General features: G+C 45.7%; 6 protein-coding genes across 7 annotated transcripts; 2 read left to right on the top strand and 4 right to left on the bottom strand.

Annotated features, from left to right (window-relative positions):
- Positions 1-6,241: 6,241 nt before the first annotated feature.
- On the bottom strand, positions 6,242-8,506 carry GL218_07162 (putative ATP-dependent RNA helicase prh1; the record flags this gene model as incomplete). Its single annotated transcript, XM_033583908.1, has 1 exon — positions 6,242-8,506. The coding sequence occupies one exon, from the start codon at positions 8,504-8,506 to the stop codon at positions 6,242-6,244; it is 2,265 nt and encodes a 754-aa protein (XP_033433211.1).
- A 402-nt stretch (positions 8,507-8,908) lies between these two features.
- Positions 8,909-9,399, bottom strand: GL218_07161 (Succinate dehydrogenase assembly factor 3, mitochondrial; the record flags this gene model as incomplete). The annotated part of the gene is made up of 3 exons (XM_033583907.1): positions 8,909-8,982; positions 9,037-9,136; positions 9,190-9,399. 3 exons carry the CDS (start codon positions 9,397-9,399, stop codon positions 8,909-8,911), a joined length of 384 nt encoding a protein of 127 aa, XP_033433213.1.
- Positions 9,400-9,938: 539 nt separating this feature from the next.
- On the bottom strand, positions 9,939-11,300 carry GL218_07160 (Protein transport protein sec9; the record flags this gene model as incomplete). Its single annotated transcript, XM_033583906.1, has 2 exons — positions 9,939-9,998; positions 10,053-11,300. The coding sequence occupies 2 exons, from the start codon at positions 11,298-11,300 to the stop codon at positions 9,939-9,941; spliced, it is 1,308 nt and encodes a 435-aa protein (XP_033433212.1).
- Positions 11,301-12,791: 1,491 nt separating this feature from the next.
- On the top strand, positions 12,792-15,395 carry GL218_07159 (GTP-binding protein 2; the record flags this gene model as incomplete). The annotated part of the gene is made up of 1 exon (XM_033583905.1): positions 12,792-15,395. One exon carries the CDS (start codon positions 12,792-12,794, stop codon positions 15,393-15,395), a length of 2,604 nt encoding a protein of 867 aa, XP_033432969.1.
- Positions 15,396-15,597: 202 nt separating this feature from the next.
- On the bottom strand, positions 15,598-16,059 carry GL218_07158 (ER membrane protein complex subunit 6; the record flags this gene model as incomplete). The annotated part of the gene is made up of 2 exons (XM_033583904.1): positions 15,598-15,924; positions 15,994-16,059. The coding sequence occupies 2 exons, from the start codon at positions 16,057-16,059 to the stop codon at positions 15,598-15,600; spliced, it is 393 nt and encodes a 130-aa protein (XP_033432970.1).
- Positions 16,060-18,214: 2,155 nt separating this feature from the next.
- On the top strand, positions 18,215-20,167 carry GL218_07157 (putative proliferating cell nuclear antigen protein; the record flags this gene model as incomplete). Of its 2 annotated transcripts, XM_033583902.1 has the most annotated exons (4): positions 18,215-18,707; positions 18,945-18,969; positions 19,023-19,474; positions 19,530-20,167. In XM_033583902.1, the coding sequence occupies 4 exons, from the start codon at positions 18,215-18,217 to the stop codon at positions 20,165-20,167; spliced, it is 1,608 nt and encodes a 535-aa protein (XP_033432975.1). The 2 variants fall into 2 exon arrangements, with proteins under 2 accessions (XP_033432975.1, XP_033432976.1); XM_033583903.1 differs by having other exon boundaries at positions 18,215-18,969.
- Positions 20,168-20,570: the final 403 nt, after the last annotated feature.

Raw genomic sequence — 20,570 nt, 5'->3', positions numbered from 1 at the left:
AAGGCTATATGTCGTGCGCACTTGCTGGCGTACCCAACTACTTCAGTAAGTACTCAATCCACAATGACCCTGGCTTTGGTGTTGCGTACTTTATCCTAACATATTCTTAAAGCCTTCCTTGGTCCCAATGGGCCTATAGGTCACGGCAGCGTCTTCACCTTAAGCGAGCACATCGCTCGATACATCACTCGTATAATAGCCAAGTGCCAAAAAGAAGGCATAAAAGCAATCGTGCCGTCGGATGCAGCGGTAGATGACTACAGTCAACATGTAACGACTTTTATGCCTCGTACAGCATGGGCATCGCCAGGTAAATCTTGGTTCAAGGGCGGCACCGAAGACGGGCCTGTCACGGCTCTACATCCGGGAAGCCGTGTGCACTTCTTCCAAATGCTCGAACATTTCCGCGGCGAGGACTTCGACTACGTCTACGATAGCCCCGCGCACAATAGATTTCACTACTTGGGTAACGGATTCTCAGCTAGGGAGCTCGATCCTAACGTCGACTCAACGTGGTATTTAGAGGAGGCGGTTGATGGACCTGTATATACGTAAATCAGGTACTTAGGGCACGAGATGAAGTAGTAAAGAAGGCGAGTCTTGTGAGTATATAGATGCATACGCCTCTGGACCTGGTAAATAATGTGGATGCATATTACGAATTTCCTTCGACGAAACGAAATCAATGCATACGATTTACGAATATATCAGATACTTGTGTAAATGTATGAGTTCCTAACTCCATTCGTTATCATCATGGGTACTTTAACTAGTCCTTCTCCCCAATACGAACTCCATACCAGCTCGTAGTCATGTATCAGTCTTCACCTCGTGCTATTTTAAGCATACAAATTCACTAAATCAACGATGTTTCATATTTTCCCGAGGGTTTGGGCTACTATTGAGCGTCGAGGCCGATTCGATATTCTTTGGTCTTGGACCGATAGGTGTTGAGCGTTTGGATGCTCTGTTGACGCCGGCACTAAACTAGGGGCGCTTAAGTTTCTTCTCTTCTAGTTACACGATATGTTATGGTGGGGGTGGTTTTATATCTCGCAAACAAACAAATATACGGTCAAGTAAGGAATGGAATTGTTTGGTTGTGAGTTAATGCTTCATGTTTTTTTTTCTTATTATCCTGTAAGGGAGATCCGACTTGGATGGCTAGCTACCTAATTGCACTGCCTTCGTAGGCGTATAGATAAGTCCGTTAGTTGCCGTAGGTGGGGGGTTGCGGTCCGTTCCGAGCTGTTAATAACCTAAGTCCACGATGTTTATAAATATGGCGCTTTCGAACATCATAATATATGAACTAGAGGATGATTCATTTAGATCTTATCCTCCTACATGGAAATAATTTTGTCGAGTATAGTTTACTCCCGCTCTATTCGGGTATAATACCAAGGGATACAAGTAGAAGTAGAGGACTTCGGAAAAGCGATGAGGCTCTTCTCAACATCAACAGCCATTTAAAGTCCAATATGGATTAATACAGTGCCGCCTATGACCCCATATTCTCCTATATGTATTAAGTATACTATGCATCCATGCATTTACCAAAGGCAGAAGCTGAAAGAAGCCGGAATATTTCGTCCTCGGGAATCCAAGAAGGTCGCAATGCGGGCCGAGGAGGCTTCGAGCCCCCCTACCCACATCCTTCTCTACCCGTCCATTCATACCACTTTACGTACCGCTGTTCGACAGCCTCCACGCAAGGCTTTTTTCCAGGCGACCGTCAAACTGGGCCGCCCAACGCCCAATCGACCCTTAAGTGTCGCGTAGATTTACTCGTTGTGCACCAACGCTCGTAGGATCCCTGTAGGCGCTTAGCTGCCTATTGGATCGTTTGAGTCGTCCGCAGCTCGCCGGGCTGCCGTGTCTCTAGCACTGCCCTTTGTCCACATGATCTTGCTGTATGTATGTGTGTTATGTTCATGCAGCAGCAGCAGTCGGGCTGTGATGTGATGTGTCGTTTTATCTCGGCCGTAGCGCATGTTATACATATATCAACCGCATGCTGGTTGGCCTCACTTGCTATCATTTTTTGTTACTGTTCTTTTTTGGCATCAATTATACCCTTTTTCTTTTCGTGCTTTTGCTCCAGCCACTACAGCGGCGATAATTAATTATATTTACTTGGCTTCTACATTAATATTATAGATCTCTTTTCTCCTATCTTGGATAATAGACCCTTGCTCGTAGTATCGCGAGGCCCTAGCGAATTAGATCTGTGTAGAGCAATCCAGGGACAAAGGAATAAGAAAAGAAGGGGAAAACGCCATGTCTAAAAATGATGGCACGCCGGTAAATCTACTTGCGTTAGGTATATCCACTCACCTATACTCATGTGACTGGTCGTCCGATATTGTCTAAGCGTAGATAGCTAACATTTGTTTTAATGATAGACGGGGGAGGGATCCGCGGAATATGCGAACTCAGAGTCTTAGACGAGATCATGAAGCGAGTCCAAAAGGCGCAAAATCTAGCCTCCATACCGAGACCATGCGACTATTTTGATCTCATGGCGGGCACAAGCACTGGCGGGTAAGGAACCTAACTAGTTGCTATTCTTAGGGGAAAAAAGGCGTTGAGGAGAATACAAGATGTTAAACTAGTGGTATATATGATCGATCATTCCACTAACAAAGTATCGTGGGGATACAGGCTTGTCGCTATCCTGCTCTCGAGATTTAAGATGACCACGACGGATGCGATCGCGGCTTACTACGACTTCTCGGGGAGGATATTCTCGAAGAAGAATAGGAAGGGGTTGATGGGCAAACTGGTCGGCCATCCATTCTATGAGAAGCCTCTTGTGGATATTATTAAGGGCATGGTCGCTACCCATCAAATTGGAGAACTCATGATCGACCCGAAACCCGAAGCTCGATCTAAAGCTTTCGTCTGCTCGCAGCCCGCACATAGACAGGGGAAGGCCACTCGCTTTCGAACCTACGAACCACCACCCCTTCTGAAGACAGAAACTTCTCTACAAGTTCCTTCTCCGTCAGGCTCTTCGTCGTCCTCTTCCTTACATTCGTCATCGTCAAAGTCCGCTTCTCAGTCTTCAGCTTCTTCGACAGATGATTCTCTTGCGCTTGGATCACCCGAGCTTAAAAGAATGACATCTACGATGAGAGACCCGTGGAATGACTACAGGGACGTCCATATTTGGGAAGCCGCTCGCGCTACGACAGCCGCGCCGTCATACTTCGACCCGATGGTTCTGATCCGCGGGAACAACAGTAGAACCTTCATCGACGGAGCAATGGGCTGTAACAACCCGGCGAAAGAGGTAGTCGATGAAGCGGCGGCACTTTTCGGAACAGACTGCGTCCTAGGCTGTCTTATTAGCTTAGGAACTGGGTTCTCTGGCGAGGTAACGATTGGGGAGGCCGAGGGTGGAATAAAGAAAACTGTCGGCTTGATTAACAACCTCAAAAAGATAGCTACAAATACGGAAGAAGTACATGAGGATCTACGACGCCTAATAAGAGCCGACCTAGACACTTACTTTCGGTTTCAACTTCCTAGCGGAGCTGAGGAGATCCGCTTACACGAGTATAAGAAACTCGATGAGCTATCCCAGCTCATGCAGGTGTATATCGAAAAAGAGTCATCCGAGATTGATAAGGTTGTGCAGATCCTGATAGACAAGGCAAAGCCACGAGGGATCACCCTTGGCCAGATCGGTAAGCATTCGGTTACTCATTATTCGTGCCTCTGTAGAATTAAGCTGACCGCAAGCAATCAAAAGCTCAATCCGACCACGGCCAGATTGATCCGCCTAAGAAAGATATCCGTAGCCGACCACCTGTCAGCGAGTTCTTCGTCGGTAGACAAGATATCATTGATACGCTTGCCAAGGACCTCTGCCCAGATAAACTACGTCCGGATCGCCAGCGACGTCATCTCATATATGGTCAGCCTGGCGTCGGTAAGTCGCAGGTCGCTTCCAAATTTCTAGACGTTTATGGACACTGGTAAGAGTTGATACCGAACTCCTTGAGTAGAGGTTTCTGATGTATTTTCTTAGCTTTGACATGATACTATGGGTTGATGCGATGAGCAAAGAAACGATAGAGGCTGGGTTCAGGGAACTCACGAATTGCTCAGAATACGGTTATGCTGGCGACGGGTCACCAAGGTCTCTGCTGATGTGGCTGGAGAAGACAGAGCATTCATGGATCCTGGTCCTCGACGATGTGCGTGGAGACGTAAGCAAGCATGTGCCCAGTGGAAGCAACGGCGCCGTGCTCTTCACCAGCCAGAACAAATTCATCAAACCCGCTCAAAGGCAGTCAACCCTTGTGGACGTAATAAACGAAACAGACGCACTCGAACTGCTCCTATCCAGTGCACAACTCACCGAAGTTGATGAAAAAAGGCGCAGAGGGGCGGCAAGACTTGTACAATCCTTGGGTTATCTGCCCCTAGCTATTGAACAGGCGGCTGCCACGCTTCGGATGGAACAATGGGAAGTCACAGAGTACGAGGCCGAACTCGAGACCCAAAATAATGACTTACTAAAAAAACCAGATATTGATCATGGCTCATTCGTCCGCCGAGCTGTACATGCTTCATTCGACGTCACGTACAAGGTCCTCAATAAGCAAGCCCACGACGCTTCCGACGAGACAAAGGCCCAGGCCGCAAAATACGCGCTTCAGCTCTTGAACCTTTTTTGCTTCTACCATAACGAAGGCCTCATGGGAAGCATCCTCAAGAGGGCGGCCACTTATCGTCCAGATAATAGAAAGCAGGATGACTATGGGGTTGGCGCCGAGTCCTTTGCTGATCTGCTAGCTGTGGACGAGTCCGGGAAATGGATTGAACGTCGATGGCAGTTGGGCATAGACCTATTGATCGCCTATTCGCTAGTCAAAGTGACTAGAGATGACCAGGTTCAGAGACTGTACTCTATCCACGGTCTCGTACATAGTTGGGCGAGCCAGAGAATGCCTGAGTATATCCGCCGTGCGCGAGCCAAAGCTGCTAGAATACTTCTTTTCGATACGGTCCCCGAATCCCAACCTCCCCCCGACGAACTTTTATACAACGTAAAAATCCTCCCACACGCCCAGGCTGCTATGAAGAACACTGAGGAGATCGACCTAGATGACCGGGCACTGAAAGCGGACCAGTGCTATAAATTCGGATTGATATTGGATCTGGGAGGGTTTACCCAGGACGCCCTTTTTGCCTTGTCCGAGGCATTCGAAACCTATTGTTCTGAATACGGAGTGTTATCCGATAGAACACTAGAAGTCTCTCAGTTCTTGAGTCAAGTAGGAAAGCGTATGTATTATTTCGCAGAATCCTTTCGCAATGCGAAATATGTATACGAGGCGATGGTACTCAAACACGGTAAAGAACATATTGATACGATCCGTGCCCTTGGGAAAGCGGCAGCATTGATGACCGAGCTAGGGACGCTTGAACTCGCTGAAGGCATATTACGAGATATCCTCACGGTTCTCCCAGTACTATTCCCCGGTGAAGAGCAGTTAACGACCAAGACTGCCTTATCCATGGTTTTATACTACACGCAGCGAATGGGTCAAGCTAGGGATATGCTTGTCGACGTAGTGCAAGAATGCACAGAACGATTTGGTCCTTCTCACCCAAATACTCTCGCGAGCATGTCTAATTTGTCTATCGTTAAAATTAGATTGGCGAAATACGAAGAAGCAGAGGATTTAATCCAATGCGTTATGGAGGCGGAAAACAAACTTTTTGGGCCCGATTACTACGAGCGGGCCACTACTCTTCATAACCTCGCGACCGTGTACTTCCATCAAAAGAAATATTTGGAAGCACTGAAGCTATTTAGAGAGGCGAAATATCTGGATTGTGACGACAACAAATTGGGTCCCGTTAGACACTGGTATCACATCCAGGGCATAGCGCTAACAAAATACAAGCTGGGCGCTCGAGCTTCGGCCATTAAACTGATTAGTAACTGTTGTAGGATATTTGAAGTAGGGCTGAGTAATTTGCATATTTGTACAGCAATGGTTAAACTGCAGAGAGACGAGTGGATATGGGAAGAAGAAAATAACCTCCCCATCCAAACGGTACACGTCTTCGATATAGTACCAATGTTTCGATATTAGCAATAAAAAAGAATTGCCAGATATAATATCTGGCTTGGCTGATATCTAAAGGAGTCATGATATAAACCATGGTTGGTGAAATGTGAATGAAACTAGACGTATAATCCCGTCGCAAGGCGAACTAGTTAACCCATAACTTCGACAATCCAGTCGGCCTGAACAGTGCTGACTTTCTTCACATAACTCCTCTGTGTGAACACATGCTCTAGAAACATTATGGCTTCTCTTTTCTGTCCGTGTAAGACGCTTGATGGGTGTATAGCTACGACATGTTTCCCTTGTATTGTGACGTAGCTAGAGTCTGGCGCTAGTAAGGCACACTTCGTACCGAAGCCCTTCATGAAACATTTCAGCAACAATGTCGCTCTTTCGGGAGACATAGGTACAAACGGCTGAGGATCTGGTGGTGGTGTTTCTGTAAGCAATTTCTCCTTCAAGCATATACCGCGAAGTTGCTTTCGGATGTTGAGGGCTTGTTTCATATTCCGGATATTGACTTTCCGTTTCTTGCACCATTCAATTCGGTTGGCATTTTCCGCCGCATACCGCTGCATGGTAGTTAAGTATGTAAGAATATCACCTTCCCGACGGTACAATTCTTTACGATATTCTTCCACTTCTTCCCTTACTTCCTCCGACTGTAGTTGATGGAAAATATTCTCTCCTGATGTAATGCAAGCAATAATATCGATAACTTCGAGGAGACAGTCGTATTGAGGCTCGCTTGCCGCAAGAAGCACTCTCCCGTATGGCGCAGAAATCGGAAAAAGAGCTAACTTCCTCCCAATTTCCGTGATGGTGCCATCATCTGCAAGTGCGCCCAAGAAATGAAGATGTATCAGAGCTTTCTCTACCGACTCAAAATCTGGAAAGTCCATCAAGGGAAATGAAAAAATATCATTGATACCCCGCGCTTTCATCGTTAAGACGGCACTTAGAACATCGTTACGGAGTATTTCTGGCAAATCAGCTTCCTTGAGTGAGTCGTATGTTGTCGATGTATAAAGCCTGTAGCATTTTCCAGGTCCTTCACGACCAGCTCGGCCAGTCCGTTGTATCGCTGATGATTTTGAAATTGCCTTCGCCAGTAACGATTCCATGCCCAACTGTGAACGAAATTGTTTAACTTTGGCTTTTCCGCAATCGATTACATAACGGACGCCCGGAACGGTAACAGACGTCTCAGCAATATTGGTTGCTAAGACTATTTTTCTCGTAAAGCCCTTCTTAGCGGGTAGAAATGCATCCTGCTGCGCTTGGATCGAGAGCTGGCCATAAAGAGGGCAGACTAGTAGCTTTGGTACATCCGAAGCCAATGTCACATTGTACTCCTCGATGAGCCGTTGAGCGGATTCGATTTCTTCCTGGCCAGTAAGAAAAGCTAAGATATCACCGGGTAATGGCTCATGCAAATGGATATCGAATATCTGCTTTAGAAGGGTCTCCTGAATGTCCGTGACAGGCTTCTTTGTGTGCTTTATTTCTACTGGATATTGTCTTCCTTCAATTTGAAGTAGTTTAATGGCAGAGTTTGGGTTCTGAGGTTTGAAAAATGCTTGAATTCTCTCCACATCTGCCGTGGCGCTCATGATCACAACCTTGAGAGGTATACCTCCTCGCCCAGCTTTATCACTCAACAAGATTTGCTTTAAAAATCCAGCGATCAGGTCAACATCGACGCTTCTCTCGTGAATTTCATCAACAATAACTGCGCTATATTGACGTAGATTCGGATCTCGCAAGAGCTCTTGTAGAAGCATGCCTTCCGTGAGAAATTTGACTTTGGTGCCTTTTGGAATATTATGGTCAAACCGGACAGAATATCCGACGGAGCCCTCGCGCGACGCTCCCAGAGGTGTTCCCATCTCACGGGAAACCCTGTTAGCTAGAGTAGTTGCTGCAACTCGTCGCGGTTGGGTGATAGCAATCATTCCACCCACATTAACCGTATCAGATTGGATTCGAACTTTCTTCTTTCGACACCAAGCTTCATCACAAAGGAATTGTGGAACTTGAGTACTCTTGCCCGAACCAGTCTCGCCAACAATAAGTAACACATCGCTATCACCGTGAAGGCAAGCCCTGATCTCGTTCTGATGAGTCCATATCGGTAGGGCCTTGCGAGATTTTAATAATAACGGATCTCCACTGTTGGTGAACCGCTTATGTAGCGGTGTTTTTTGAGTCTGCGAACCAGCTTCCTTAACAGAATCATGATGAGGCTCCTTAGTTGTAACGGGCTCCTGAATTGATACTGGCTTCTCTGATGGTTTCTTCTCGGGAGCAAGATATGCACTTAGAGATATCGTCTTGTTCCCAATTTTTACAACCGACGCATCATCCGTAGCCTTCGTTTTGCGCCTTTTGGGTTTATGTTCGTCATTAGCCATTTTTAGTTGTGTTGCTGAGGTTGAAAATAATACTTTTCTTACTAAAAAGTCTAAAAAGTCTAAACAGATGCGTATGCTATGTAGCACTGTGTGTTAGTTACAGTATGTAATGGAAACTACGGTCACGTGGTAGTTACACAGTGTTAGAAACTTACCTACATGTATCAATCCAAATGGCATAATCACATTTTAGGTACGTAGGTACCTATCTAGCAACGCAGGACTTTGAGGTATTCAGATTGTTATGTAGTTGCGATGATTTGAACTGGTAACTAACATTATATGTCTGATACAGCTTGTCATAGAATGTTTAGATATTATTCTTCAATATTTAGGCCACTCTATATTGTGCTTTAAATACTACATAGTTGTTAGAATATGAAAAGTAGCAATGCCCGGGCGTCATTCCTCGCTACCATCCCTATGCCTCTTCTGAATCGCTTTCATGAGTTCATACAGCTGTCCCATCTGTTGGTCTGATAATTTCTATTAGTGAGATGGCCATTTGCCGAGATTCAAGATAGACAAACCACTCATTTTCTCAACTTTCTCAGGATCCAACTTTTCGCCAACCCATGACTTGCCTTCGATTTTCTGAGCGTAGAGTTGCCATTCCGTAAGGAACCCAATCTGAGCCGTAGTTGTTAGTTTCCGGATAAATTTATTAGACATGAGGCTCATACTAAATGCGCCGGATTATCGACATTCCTATGAGCACGAAACTCGGCCTTGATGTATTCATCGCCAATTAGACGCTCCTCATGTGGTAAGTGTTTCCGATGAGCTCTAAATAGGCGTCGATAAAGAGGAATCGGTGGTAATAATGCCATAGGCGCTGGCCTCAGGCCGTTTCCTGTGGCTGCTGTAGCCAATAGTCTCCATGAGGGTTGCATAGTGAATTCGATCTGATATTAAATCTGGATAGTAAAACCAGACTGTTGTAACTGGACAATGCGCCTCTGGATTGGGGCTATACAGTAGATCGTTGGTTTCATATGAGAGCCACACACTGTATACTAACACCATGTAAATTAAAATAAACTAAATCGAGGCATAATCGGAATAGTGAAGCATTAACATAGAATATAAGTAGGTAATCATTAGACTACCAAGCTTCTATATTGCGAGAACTACAATATAATACTGATCCTCAATATAGGCCCCGGAACAGAAACAGACTGTCATACAAACCTACTCGCAATTCTGAAGGGATACCGAAATTTTATCATTACTCTATACTACAAGCATACATCTTGATTCTGATGGATGATGCTTGGGGGGCGACTCTACTCCTAAGGCGTCAAGCTTAGGTGAAGATAAATACCATTGTATCCATCCCCACTGTAAACTAATAATATTGAAATATTGCCAATCCAACCATAATTTTGTCCAATGAGAGGATGCACAATATCACCAATGCCTCCAACGACAATCATCTGATGGTTTGGAGCCTGCGGGTGTGCACCACCGTTTCATCGCTTAGTTGATCGCTCTGTATAGTTGTTAGTCTTAGTCTTGTATATAGTATAACAACTAGTGCTCTTACCTTGCTACCGATCCTATCGATGGTCTTGTTCTGGGTATCGACTATATCGCTAATGTTGTGAGCAAGGTGATTGATTGAGGCGAGTCTCCGGGCCGTCAACTCCATGTTGTCATCAATTTCATCCTCTTGCGCATTCACCTCATCATCATCATCATCCTCAAATGCATACTTAGACCTCTCAGCAGCACTTTGTTTTTTCCAGACGTGATTGTTCGCACTGGCCTCTGCTTCTCTGAATGTAGCCTCCATACGTTGATTTCCCATATAGCCTTCCTTACGTGTTGTCTCACGTATCTCGCGCTCTGAACGATGCTCATCCAGGGCTTTTTGCTCTATCTCTCTTTGCCTCTTCGTAGCCGTGAAAGGATTCCCCACATGAACAGCAAACATGCTCCGGTTTAGACTCTTGAGCTTCTTGGTTGACTGCTCAGCTTCTCTACTTGCAAAGCTACCCTTGTCGATAAGGGTTTCAGTGTAGTTGAGACGTTCGGTCTGTCCACCAAGACGAGCAACGGTTTGCATTGCAACATCTAATGCTTGATCGGCAGTACGTGCAATATTCTGAGTCGTCCCTACTGTAGCTAACCTCTCTTCTTTTATCTGCCGTTTGATGTCGTCGACTTCAACTTCTTCTTGTTCTTCTGCTGTGAGTTCACGCTGCTCTCCATATCCACCATACTTATTGCCAGAGTCAATTCCCGATGCGCCAGAAGCTCCAGAGATATCTTGGCCATTGGGTTGGCGTTGATCATATCGCTCACGAGCCCCAGAGAAAAGTGCATCTCTGTTGGTGTCCGTATTATTGCTGTCAGTACGGCCAAGCCCACCGTAACCACCCGAACGAGCGCCGTAACCGTTCGAGTTACTATATTTATTTTCACCATAGCCTGATGGCGCCCCGTATTTGTTGTTGCTATAGCCACCACTAGAATACGATGGAGGTTGTGTAGTCGCGGGTGGGTTATTGCCATCATTGCGAGGTGGTGGAGCAGCGTAACCATTCTGAGGGGATGGTTTGCTAGGTAGACCATTAACTTGGGAATCGGGGAGACGCGCGCGAGCTTGTTGATAAGGTGTCATGTGGGCATATTTGTTGCTATCGTTTGTGTAAGGGTCATTCGCAGGTTGTGGTTGAGCATATGGGTTGTCGGATGGAGGCGCCGGAGAGCCCTTCTTCCCAAACAGGGCCGAACGATTTGCATCGTCATCGCCATCTGCATGCTTTCTTCCGAAGCCGAACTTCCTCATTTTAGCTGGAGATATATCGTGTTGCTTAAAACTTGATTAATTGGTGTGATGAGTTGATGAGACGGTTAGAAAGAAGGAGATCTGGCAGTTATAGAGGAGGCGATTTATGGGACTGAAGGCGGAGGATGTCTTAGGTTACGTTTCGAAAAGGAGGGTGCTAAAAGGGAGTAAGGAAAGCAGATCAGCTGTATCCAAAACAATTCGTCAGTTCCATGCCGCAGCAGTTATCTAGTGGGTGGAGTCTCCATATTTTTAAATATTTAGTAGGCGGTCAGGGGCGGTAAAGCTGTCAGCAATTGGGGTGGCAAGTGCTATTTAGCTGAAGAAATGTCTATTCTAAGTTTGGCTTTCGGCTGTTCGTATTGAGGTACATGTGTATTTACATGCGTCAATGTACATATACTTTCCATTAATGTTTAACTTATACTACTTGCTATACGTACCTCCTAACCTAAAATATATCTTCATTGCTCTCATACTATCTATTTTATCCATGCAGCCAGGTAGGCATTTAGGCATTACATGAATTAATGATCGTCTCCTGTTTAGCATGTGCGACGGATATCGTAGGTATCCGATGATTTGGTATGGTATATTTTTACTGTCCTTCTACTCCAGGTTTAGGTTTAAGTGGATTTCATTAAGGGGCTAAATATTGTGCCAGCAATGCGGCTGCGCGCAACACTAGACGTTTCCACTGGAGTGTTTGAGTGCTTGGATGCTTGAGTGCTTACCTCCTCTGACGTTGAAGAATTCCGGTTAGAAGGCCTACGACCATTGTTTAACCACTGTTTATGTAAATACATGCTTATATGTATAACTACATTTAAGTACCGATAACTACGTGGGAAAACTGTACAAAGTATTTAAATATTCATTTATGGAGATATATACCTAAAATATCTATGAAAACTGTGTTTGCTATATGTACCCCGGGTGAGTCAGATACTCAACACGAGCTTGTTGGCTGTTGCCAAAGAGCACTATATTAGTTGCACCCGACCTTTACATATTACCTTACATATTCCTACTTGGCCGGTCGAATTTATACCGATGAGTCTATCACCACTTACCACTTCACATAAGATATTTATCTAAAAACATACCACCAATAACTTATAGGTCATAATGGCTGGTCTAAAGTTGCATTAAGACCATTCTTCTATTGGAGAATATATTAAAAACTTATCGTACACATATTTGCGAGCTTTCTTAGCTCCAACTTATCGAAAATGATATCACAAATATATCCTCTTTATACACAGCGAATAGCGCAAGACCATGCAATAGAATCAATACAAAACTCCTCATAACGGCAAGCAGACTGTAAATCAAGGATCAAAGGGAAAGGGCTGTGCCTTTAAAAAGCGGTCATAGCTCCCGAAGACAAGGACTATATAACGCTGGAGTATAAACGGGGTTCGACCTCGCTGCTTATTCAGTTCACCGACTTACCAGTGTACATAATTCATCGGGTAACTAAAGTCGGCAATGGCTTCTATATTCACTTTCGATCATGATCCTCCACGGGTGCACTCACCCTGGCAGTCCGGACAGGACTCCGGAAAGAGGCCTCAAACTGAGCGTTCCGTAACAACCGGCGCTATCGTCGAGGCGGAACAGCTATCGGACCCTCACTTAGAGAGGCTCGAAGCAGAGCCGCAAGACGGTCCCATCGAATACAAGTTACACCTCTTGCTACGCCCTCGGAGGGTCTACAATAAAATGAGCACCACACTTAGAGTCTCGGGGTCTCAGCAGTCCAGACCACTACGAGAATCAAAGCATCCAAGACAAGGTAGTCTTCCTCTCGCCGCTTCAAATCAAACTAGGCAGAATCGCCTCCATCACTTAACTACTCAGCTACTTTGGAGATTGCAGCAGTCATCGCCCTATCATTCCAATGCGAGACGTGAACTTATACTACCGAGGTTACCTGAGGATATCGCCGATCTCGCAGCTCTGGAGAAACCCCAACAGCTTCTCCCAGGTCTAGAGGAGTCTAACGGAGCATTGTACGAAATAGGCGTGGCTGACGACGGGACATTCGTGGGGTTGACTAAAGATGAGATGGATGAGAGTATGACGACTCTAAAAGTCATGGCTGCTAGTCTAGGTTGCAGGGTCGAGGTTCAGCGTATGAAAGCTGTCGGGAACTGCGAATGGTTAGATAGCACCTCAGGATCGAGTGATCAGATTCACATCGCGGATCTTTGGGTGGCAGAAGCACTCGTCATGCCAGTAATGAATACCCAGAGTAATAGGGACGGTCAACAGAAAAGTCAACTGGACGTTACGGCTAGGAGAGGTGTCTCGGTTACCGAACAACTTCGGATTTCGCTCATTGGTCCGACAACTTCGGGTAAAACAACACTTCTGGGGACGCTCTCTAATGGTACATTAGATAATGGTCGAGGAAGTAGTCGAATCAACCTGTTGAGACATCGTCACGAAGTCGTATCCGGACGGACTAGCTCTATTGCCCAGGAACTTATCGGCTACGATGATCGGAAGATATTTAATTATAATGTCGACAATATCAACGAGTGGCCCGATATCCATGATCGTGCAGAGAGTGGTCGATTGGTCTTTTTGCTAGACTCTGCCGGACATCCTCGATACCAACGGACCACCCTCCGAGCTCTAGTTGGATGGGCTCCTCACTGGACCCTGCTGTGTATCCCTGCAAACGAAGACGGGAACCCCGCCTCTGGTGTTCACTCACTGTCTGGTGCAGATAGTGCTATAGGAGTTGGGATAGCATCAATGGATCTAGCCATGACGCATCTTGATTTATGTCTCAAACTAGCCATACCTCTTGCCATTCTTATAACCAAATCTGAGCTAGGGCAGCGTGCGCTACTAAAGGACAAGCTGAATATAGTATTCACCAAGGTCAAGGCTATGGGTAGGATGCCGAAGCTGCTTACCTCCACGGCACGCGATGAGGATAGCCTTACAGAGGTGTCCGAAAATGACATGCAGAAGGTCAAAGACGAAATAATTGATCCTATTGCCAAGTCTACTGACCCATTATCCATTGTTCCGATCATACTTACAAGCGCTGTCAAGGGTATAGGTATCGGATTGACGCATGCGTTATTAAGAAGCTTGCCGGTACCACCTTTACCAACGGCTCGAGACTTTGTCCCCCTTGCTTTGAATCCGGAGCAGCCAGCTGCTTTGTTTCATATTGACGAAGTTTTTGAAATGTCGTTGAGCCGTGCTCAAAGTACCGCATCGTCTACGTCGGGCGGGAGTGCGCCGGTAGTTACGGGATATCTACGATTTGGAAGGTTATCCATTGGCGATAGGGTTGTATTAGGTCCTTTCCCGGGGGAGGATGAAGATGCCGATGCTCTAGTGCCAAAAGACTACCCTTCACCTGGATATGGCCTATCGATTCCACATCCATCATCTGCAGAATTTGCCCGGCTCAGTTCTCGTCACACACTGTCTGCCTCTAAACTCGAGGGCGAATGGCGCCAAGCGACTATTGTAAATATCCGTGACCTGAGACTTCCGGTGCAAACAATCGAAGCAGGACAAGCAGGCTCTATCCAAGTAGTATTTAACGACCTTCCCGAGGAATCATCCGACATTAACACCACCCTTGAAACCCCAAGGATATCCAGTGCTCGGCTCCGCAAGGGACAGGTCCTAGCGGTGCCTAGTCAACACATGGTTGATACGGGTCTCTCACTCCAAGCTGCTTCTAGTTTGATAGCTTCTTTCAAAACATCGGATGTCAAGCTACTAACTGTCAATACTCTAGTGAACGCCTACGTGGGAATGGTACGTGCTGCTGTTCGTGTACTAGGTGTAAGGCGCCAAAAGTCCGATTTTAGTGCACAGAAAGTCGCGATGGAAGACAACGATGATGTGTTCAATATGAATGACCATATCGAACTTGAGCGTAGCAAGTCGGAAGCAGACCTAGACGAGTATCATGCGGAGTATCATGTCTCGTTAGAGTTCCTAAACAACAGAGAATGGATTGAACTAGGGTCCCAGATCGTTCTTGTAGAAGGATCATCTAAAGATAAGTTAGGGTTCGAGGGTTACGTCGGTCGGGTGATTGAAATTGGAGAATGAATAATAGACCTTATAGTAGTTCTCAAGGCCAACATTGGGATATCAAAACAGGGACGAGCGATAGCGACGTATTTAATATTATTTGAGATTATATCATTTAGTGCCTTAGGCTAATACATCACGAATGTTCATACGTAGTTGTATCGTACTACCAAACGCCAACCAATGCTCGCAGAAATATAACCGAACCATCCTAGTGCTGCTATGCTCTCACCAAACCGTAAAACAGCGTCCACGTCAATATGTATCCCGCAAGTCCGCCAAAGAGACCGCCCGTCCAGAATTCAAACTGAGTTCGGAAATATCTGCTCGTGTCGAAGAGGCCATGGCCTGCCTTTAGCGACGTAGGTGCGACGCGGATCGTGTAGAAGAGGACGGTAGTGAGGATGGTGAAGATGAAGTAGAATAGGAAACCATTGTAGGATTCAAGGCCGAGGATGCCGGCTGCGGCGCCGAAGATGGATGCAGTGAGGGTCTGGAGGTTGGATAGAGTCTGGGTGGGGGAGGGATTGTTAGTATTTTTGTTTAGCTAGGAGAGTTATGGGTTGCTGCGTTGAGATGCAAGCTGGATTATTGTGTGGATGGTTGGTAGACTGACCCTGGAGTTGTTGATGATGGACTCGGGCACAATGGGTGCGATTTGGAAATCTCGTTCGGTCGGCATGGCTGCGCTAGTTCTTAGTCTATCCTTGTCTTCCTGTTATTCCTTCTTGTCGCTCAAGTCCTGTCAAAGTTGGGCGTTCGTGATTTTGGTGTCGCAGTACGAAATACGTAATGTCGAAGTCGAAGATTTAGTGGAGACGCTGCCGGCGAATAGCATGAGGCTGCTAGCCCCGGGAAGGCGGTTCGTAGCGTCTCGCGGAATCTCGCAGGAGCATTATGTAAGCTGACTTACATGGCAGTAAATCTATTGAAGCCACCTTTAACCCATATTATTAAGGAATTATGAAGCTTCTATAGATTACAGCATTGGTAGGAAATTTCCAAATGCTTTTTCTAGCTAGGTAGTTATACTATTTTATGCTTGTTAATTCTATAGACTATATTCCGTGGTAAGTACTACTATCAACTATTCAAAGCCGTTTATAATCATATCTTGTTAAAGGTCGAGTAACCTAAGATACTTCCATGCGGAATGCAGATAAAAGAACCCTATTTCTAGAAGACTCTCAGTAGTGCGATTTGCTATGATAAACTTGGACCCATGGACAAATTCGAAACTCATTACGGGGTTTGCACGAGCGTCTAGTAAGTATATACTACAGATATGCGCTCGAGGCTGTGTAGAGCGGTAATTGAGATCCGCCTAATAAGATTTTGGGGATTCTCAGCCATTACGACAAGATCCCATGCGCAAGGTTACGTAAAAAGGACGTGAATTATCGTGGCCATACATATAAACTAGCTAGAAAAATAAGATACCGGAATTATAAAAACACTGCCTTCTAACGTTGTTGTACATAATTACCATTCTCATCGGAGGAACGAAAAGGATCGGGAAAGTCTACATATCGCATTGGTTGAATCAACAGGACTGTGGCGCTAGGCTTCGTCAACTTACATAGTAGGCGGAGCATGAGCAATCCTGCGGTGGGAAGCAAGCGAGAAGATGTCTTTTTAAAGGAGAATAGACTAAGACTATAATTGGGTGGCATCATTACTGGGTTACAAAAAGACAATTGTATTATTTGTTAATTTACATCATCTATTCGAAAGAAAGTTTATAGAAAATGATAACTTCGTCATGCATTTATATGTGTATACAAAAAGGACACGGCTCTCAGGCCTGTCCGAACAATAACAAAAAGTGGAAGTAAACCGCAAAAATACAATCAGTGACCCCAACCCGATTTGAACGGATAACCTTTCGATCTGGAGTCGAACGCGCTACCGTTGCGCCATGAGGCCGGATGATAAATTTTTTGCCAAAATATGATATATATCACCAACATTGGAGAGCTTAGCGAGACCATCCGAAAATCACCCTGGGGCTCCATAGTTTGTAGTGTAATTGGCTGCCTCTGAAAAAGATGGAATTGGTGCTCCTAAATTTACGCTTCCGTTAAATCATTGGTTCATACTGGACCGCAAACGTTTAGCTAAGGCTAACTGCAGGCGCTAGACATATGTAATGTACGTACGTACATCATATAATTCCGCTAGTTCTGCAGTTCTAGACGCTGCTCCTTCTATGACGAAACTGCACTGCACTGAACTGGATACTACGGATGTTGCTGGATACGGGGGGCTTCTATGGGGAAAGCTCAACCCCCTAGATGCCCTGGACGGCCTCTCGGACATTACTCACTGCGTATCCGTTTGGTACCCGCCTAGTATCCGCGTACTGCTAGGTATACATCTTAGCTACTTGCCTAATTAGATCATTATGCTACCTCTTTTAGGGATGTTAATCTAGAATGTTAATCTCATGTGTACATGCGAGTCAAATGAACAAAGCACTTGACAACCTCTTTTTCTATTAACCATTCCGTTCCTTTTTACCGTTTCTTTCACTGACATTGTTCCTTTGCAATCCCCTCATCTCTTACGTATTCCCTTAGATTCTACCTACCGTCTTTCTTTTTTTTAATTGAATCAAGTCTTACTATTTACAATACGACTAGGTGCATATTGAGTGAATCTCAGTCGTCTCGCGCCAGATGGACGCGATCCGTCGTGCGACACTTACAATTACATGGAGACTCACGTAGATGAGGGCACGCCTTTGAGCAACTACCTCGAGGGTATGTATGCCAATTCCGTGTTATACCTTGTTCCTTCAATTTCGTCGCTAGAGCAACCCTCCTTTGGCGGCCGAAATGCCCGGAGCTCCCACAGTCCTAATTATGGTTACAGGCACGGGGGAAAGAGAAGAACCTCAGTGGCAGGAATCCGACGACGAAAGGAACTATGATGCCTCACCATCGTCAAGCCCACCGCGAGAGTTCGCCCCGAGAGGGTTTGCCAAAGTTCGGAAGAGGTTTCGGGAGCATCTCCCTAGACCCCTGCGTATCGATTCCAATAATATCCCATCCCGTCTCAACTTAGACGACTTCCATAACCATGCCTCCCCTATATTCGATGTGTTACGGCTGTTAGTCGAAGCAGTAACTTCATCTATCGATCATGCTCGATCGATCGGTTTCCTTGAGCGGCTGCGCCTTGCAATCATACAGTCCCAACTTTTAGACAACCCCTTAGTATTAGGCTACCAAGCCTCGGAAGACCCTGCGCTATCGCAACCGGCTAGCGAACCAAACTTCCATGGGATTACAGTTTCCGGCGCCGTCGCCGCTATTGTGTTCGGCTTCGGTACGGCATTACTCGTCCGCTGGTTCTCGCTAGGAGGATTTATGCCAACATGGAGGGGGTCAATAGCTTTCGTTGTGGTAGTGTCTATAACGTCTCTAGTCGCAAGGGCATACGTACGAAGGCAGATTTTAAGAAATATTCAGAAGCAAGGATTATTAGAAGCCTCGACATTCTTCTCACTCTCCCGAGAGTATGACTGCGCAAATAGTGCAGGATTAAACTTCGTAATGGAAGTAGAATTAGTTGCCCGTGGATATCGACTGTAAGTCTATTTTGCACCTAAATGCTTAGCTTAACTGGCTAATCTATAAATAGGAGCACACCCATCCCCCCTATTAGTCGACTAGAGAATAATGGGCAAAACGTCAAGTGTCTTCAGCTTAGGAAAGCCCTCCGAAATAGCTTAACAGAAGTCATTTATAAATATTACCAAGTGGCCTTTACGATTTGGGCATTTGCGGAACAGACCGAACTGCTGCAGCTGCAATCCCAGTATCAGTTTACAGTTGCCGATGTGGTGGAAAGATTTCAGGTGTTTTCAAAAACCGACGCCCAGGACGCCGAGAAATTGCAACCTTTAAAAGATGCCGCATTCCTCTTCCACGATATTCGGAAAATGTTTCTAAGTGGTCTGCTTGCTCTTCATACCGTCGGCAACGACTCCGACCGACTTCGTTTTACGACTATATTAGAAGCATTCGAGGAACTAAATACGGTCACGAAGCAAGCTTATACGCGGGTGAGGGATATTCTGGCCGATAATGACTGTAAGTGAACTCTATGAATTTTCTTAACCGCTATTTTCTAATGGTGGAATTATAGTCCAAATTCCCAAAACTCCTCGGAGTCCTGAGACGCCTAGTCATGATCGATGGCGTCACCAAGTCCGCAGGTTAAATTCGATGACTATGAATATCCGCAGTGTGCAGGCTAAATTGCATCTTCTGCGTGAGGAGTCATCTAAGGCTTTGAACGAGGCTGATGATATTACCGATTTGGGGCCATTGTTCATGGCCCAGTACGAGTCAATTGGACAAGATCTACGGGATCTAATGGAAGCGTGGCAGACAGGAAAGGCTTCGCTAGCGTCTGGGATCGACAGAAATGAGAAACGCCTATCATCCATGGGCTCTACGCTTATGTCTCCCCTGAGTACGATGAGTGGACGGACCATAGCGGAAGAGGACGAAAATAGCCAGGACGAAGGCGTTGCCGACGCATACAAGAAGCTTACTGGTGGGTCTTCGCCACCATCAGAGCCGGAGCCGGAAGTATTTGAGGCTATCTCGATTCCTCGCCCAAAAAGTTTATTCACGCGGGAAGAGAGGATTATCAAGATGAGAGAGGACCGCAAATCTAAAGAAATTTCCAAGGCGAAGGCCGAAGCCCAAAGAGGCATGATGCGAGAGCTGCAAGGAGTATTAGAAAGGCAAACCGGACGTGGTCGAGTCTCTCTTTGAAAAATTTCGTTAATACTGTATCATTTCGACTAACAGCCCCAGCTGGGCCCAAGGCGCGGGTAACGATTAGATTATGAACTGGGTCATCGGTTGTAATATGGCGCATTTGGGATAGAGAGCGATCCGATTCGAAGTTGACTTCGTCCATGGCGTTTGCTTTAGTTGGTTTTGGGGGGGATTTACTGCATAAGAGAGCTGGTCATCCATACGATCTTTGCCTATAATGTCTTTTCTATGTTGCGAGTACATACACAAAAATCAGCCGCCTTAACTAGGCGTATACATAAAGTACATACATAATAAAACCTCAGTTGAGAAGACACGATGAAAACTATTTCGTACGACTACGTACGACAAGAGTGATAATTATCAGGGGTACATATAAAAAAAAAATTTAAAAGCT

Source organism: Daldinia childiae, assembly GCF_008694065.1.
Source record: "Daldinia childiae strain JS-1345 chromosome Unknown Scaffold8, whole genome shotgun sequence".
NCBI lineage: Eukaryota > Fungi > Ascomycota > Sordariomycetes > Xylariales > Hypoxylaceae > Daldinia > Daldinia childiae.
The sequence above is the reverse complement of the archived record's forward strand: the minus strand, read 5'-3'. Positions and strand labels throughout refer to the sequence as shown.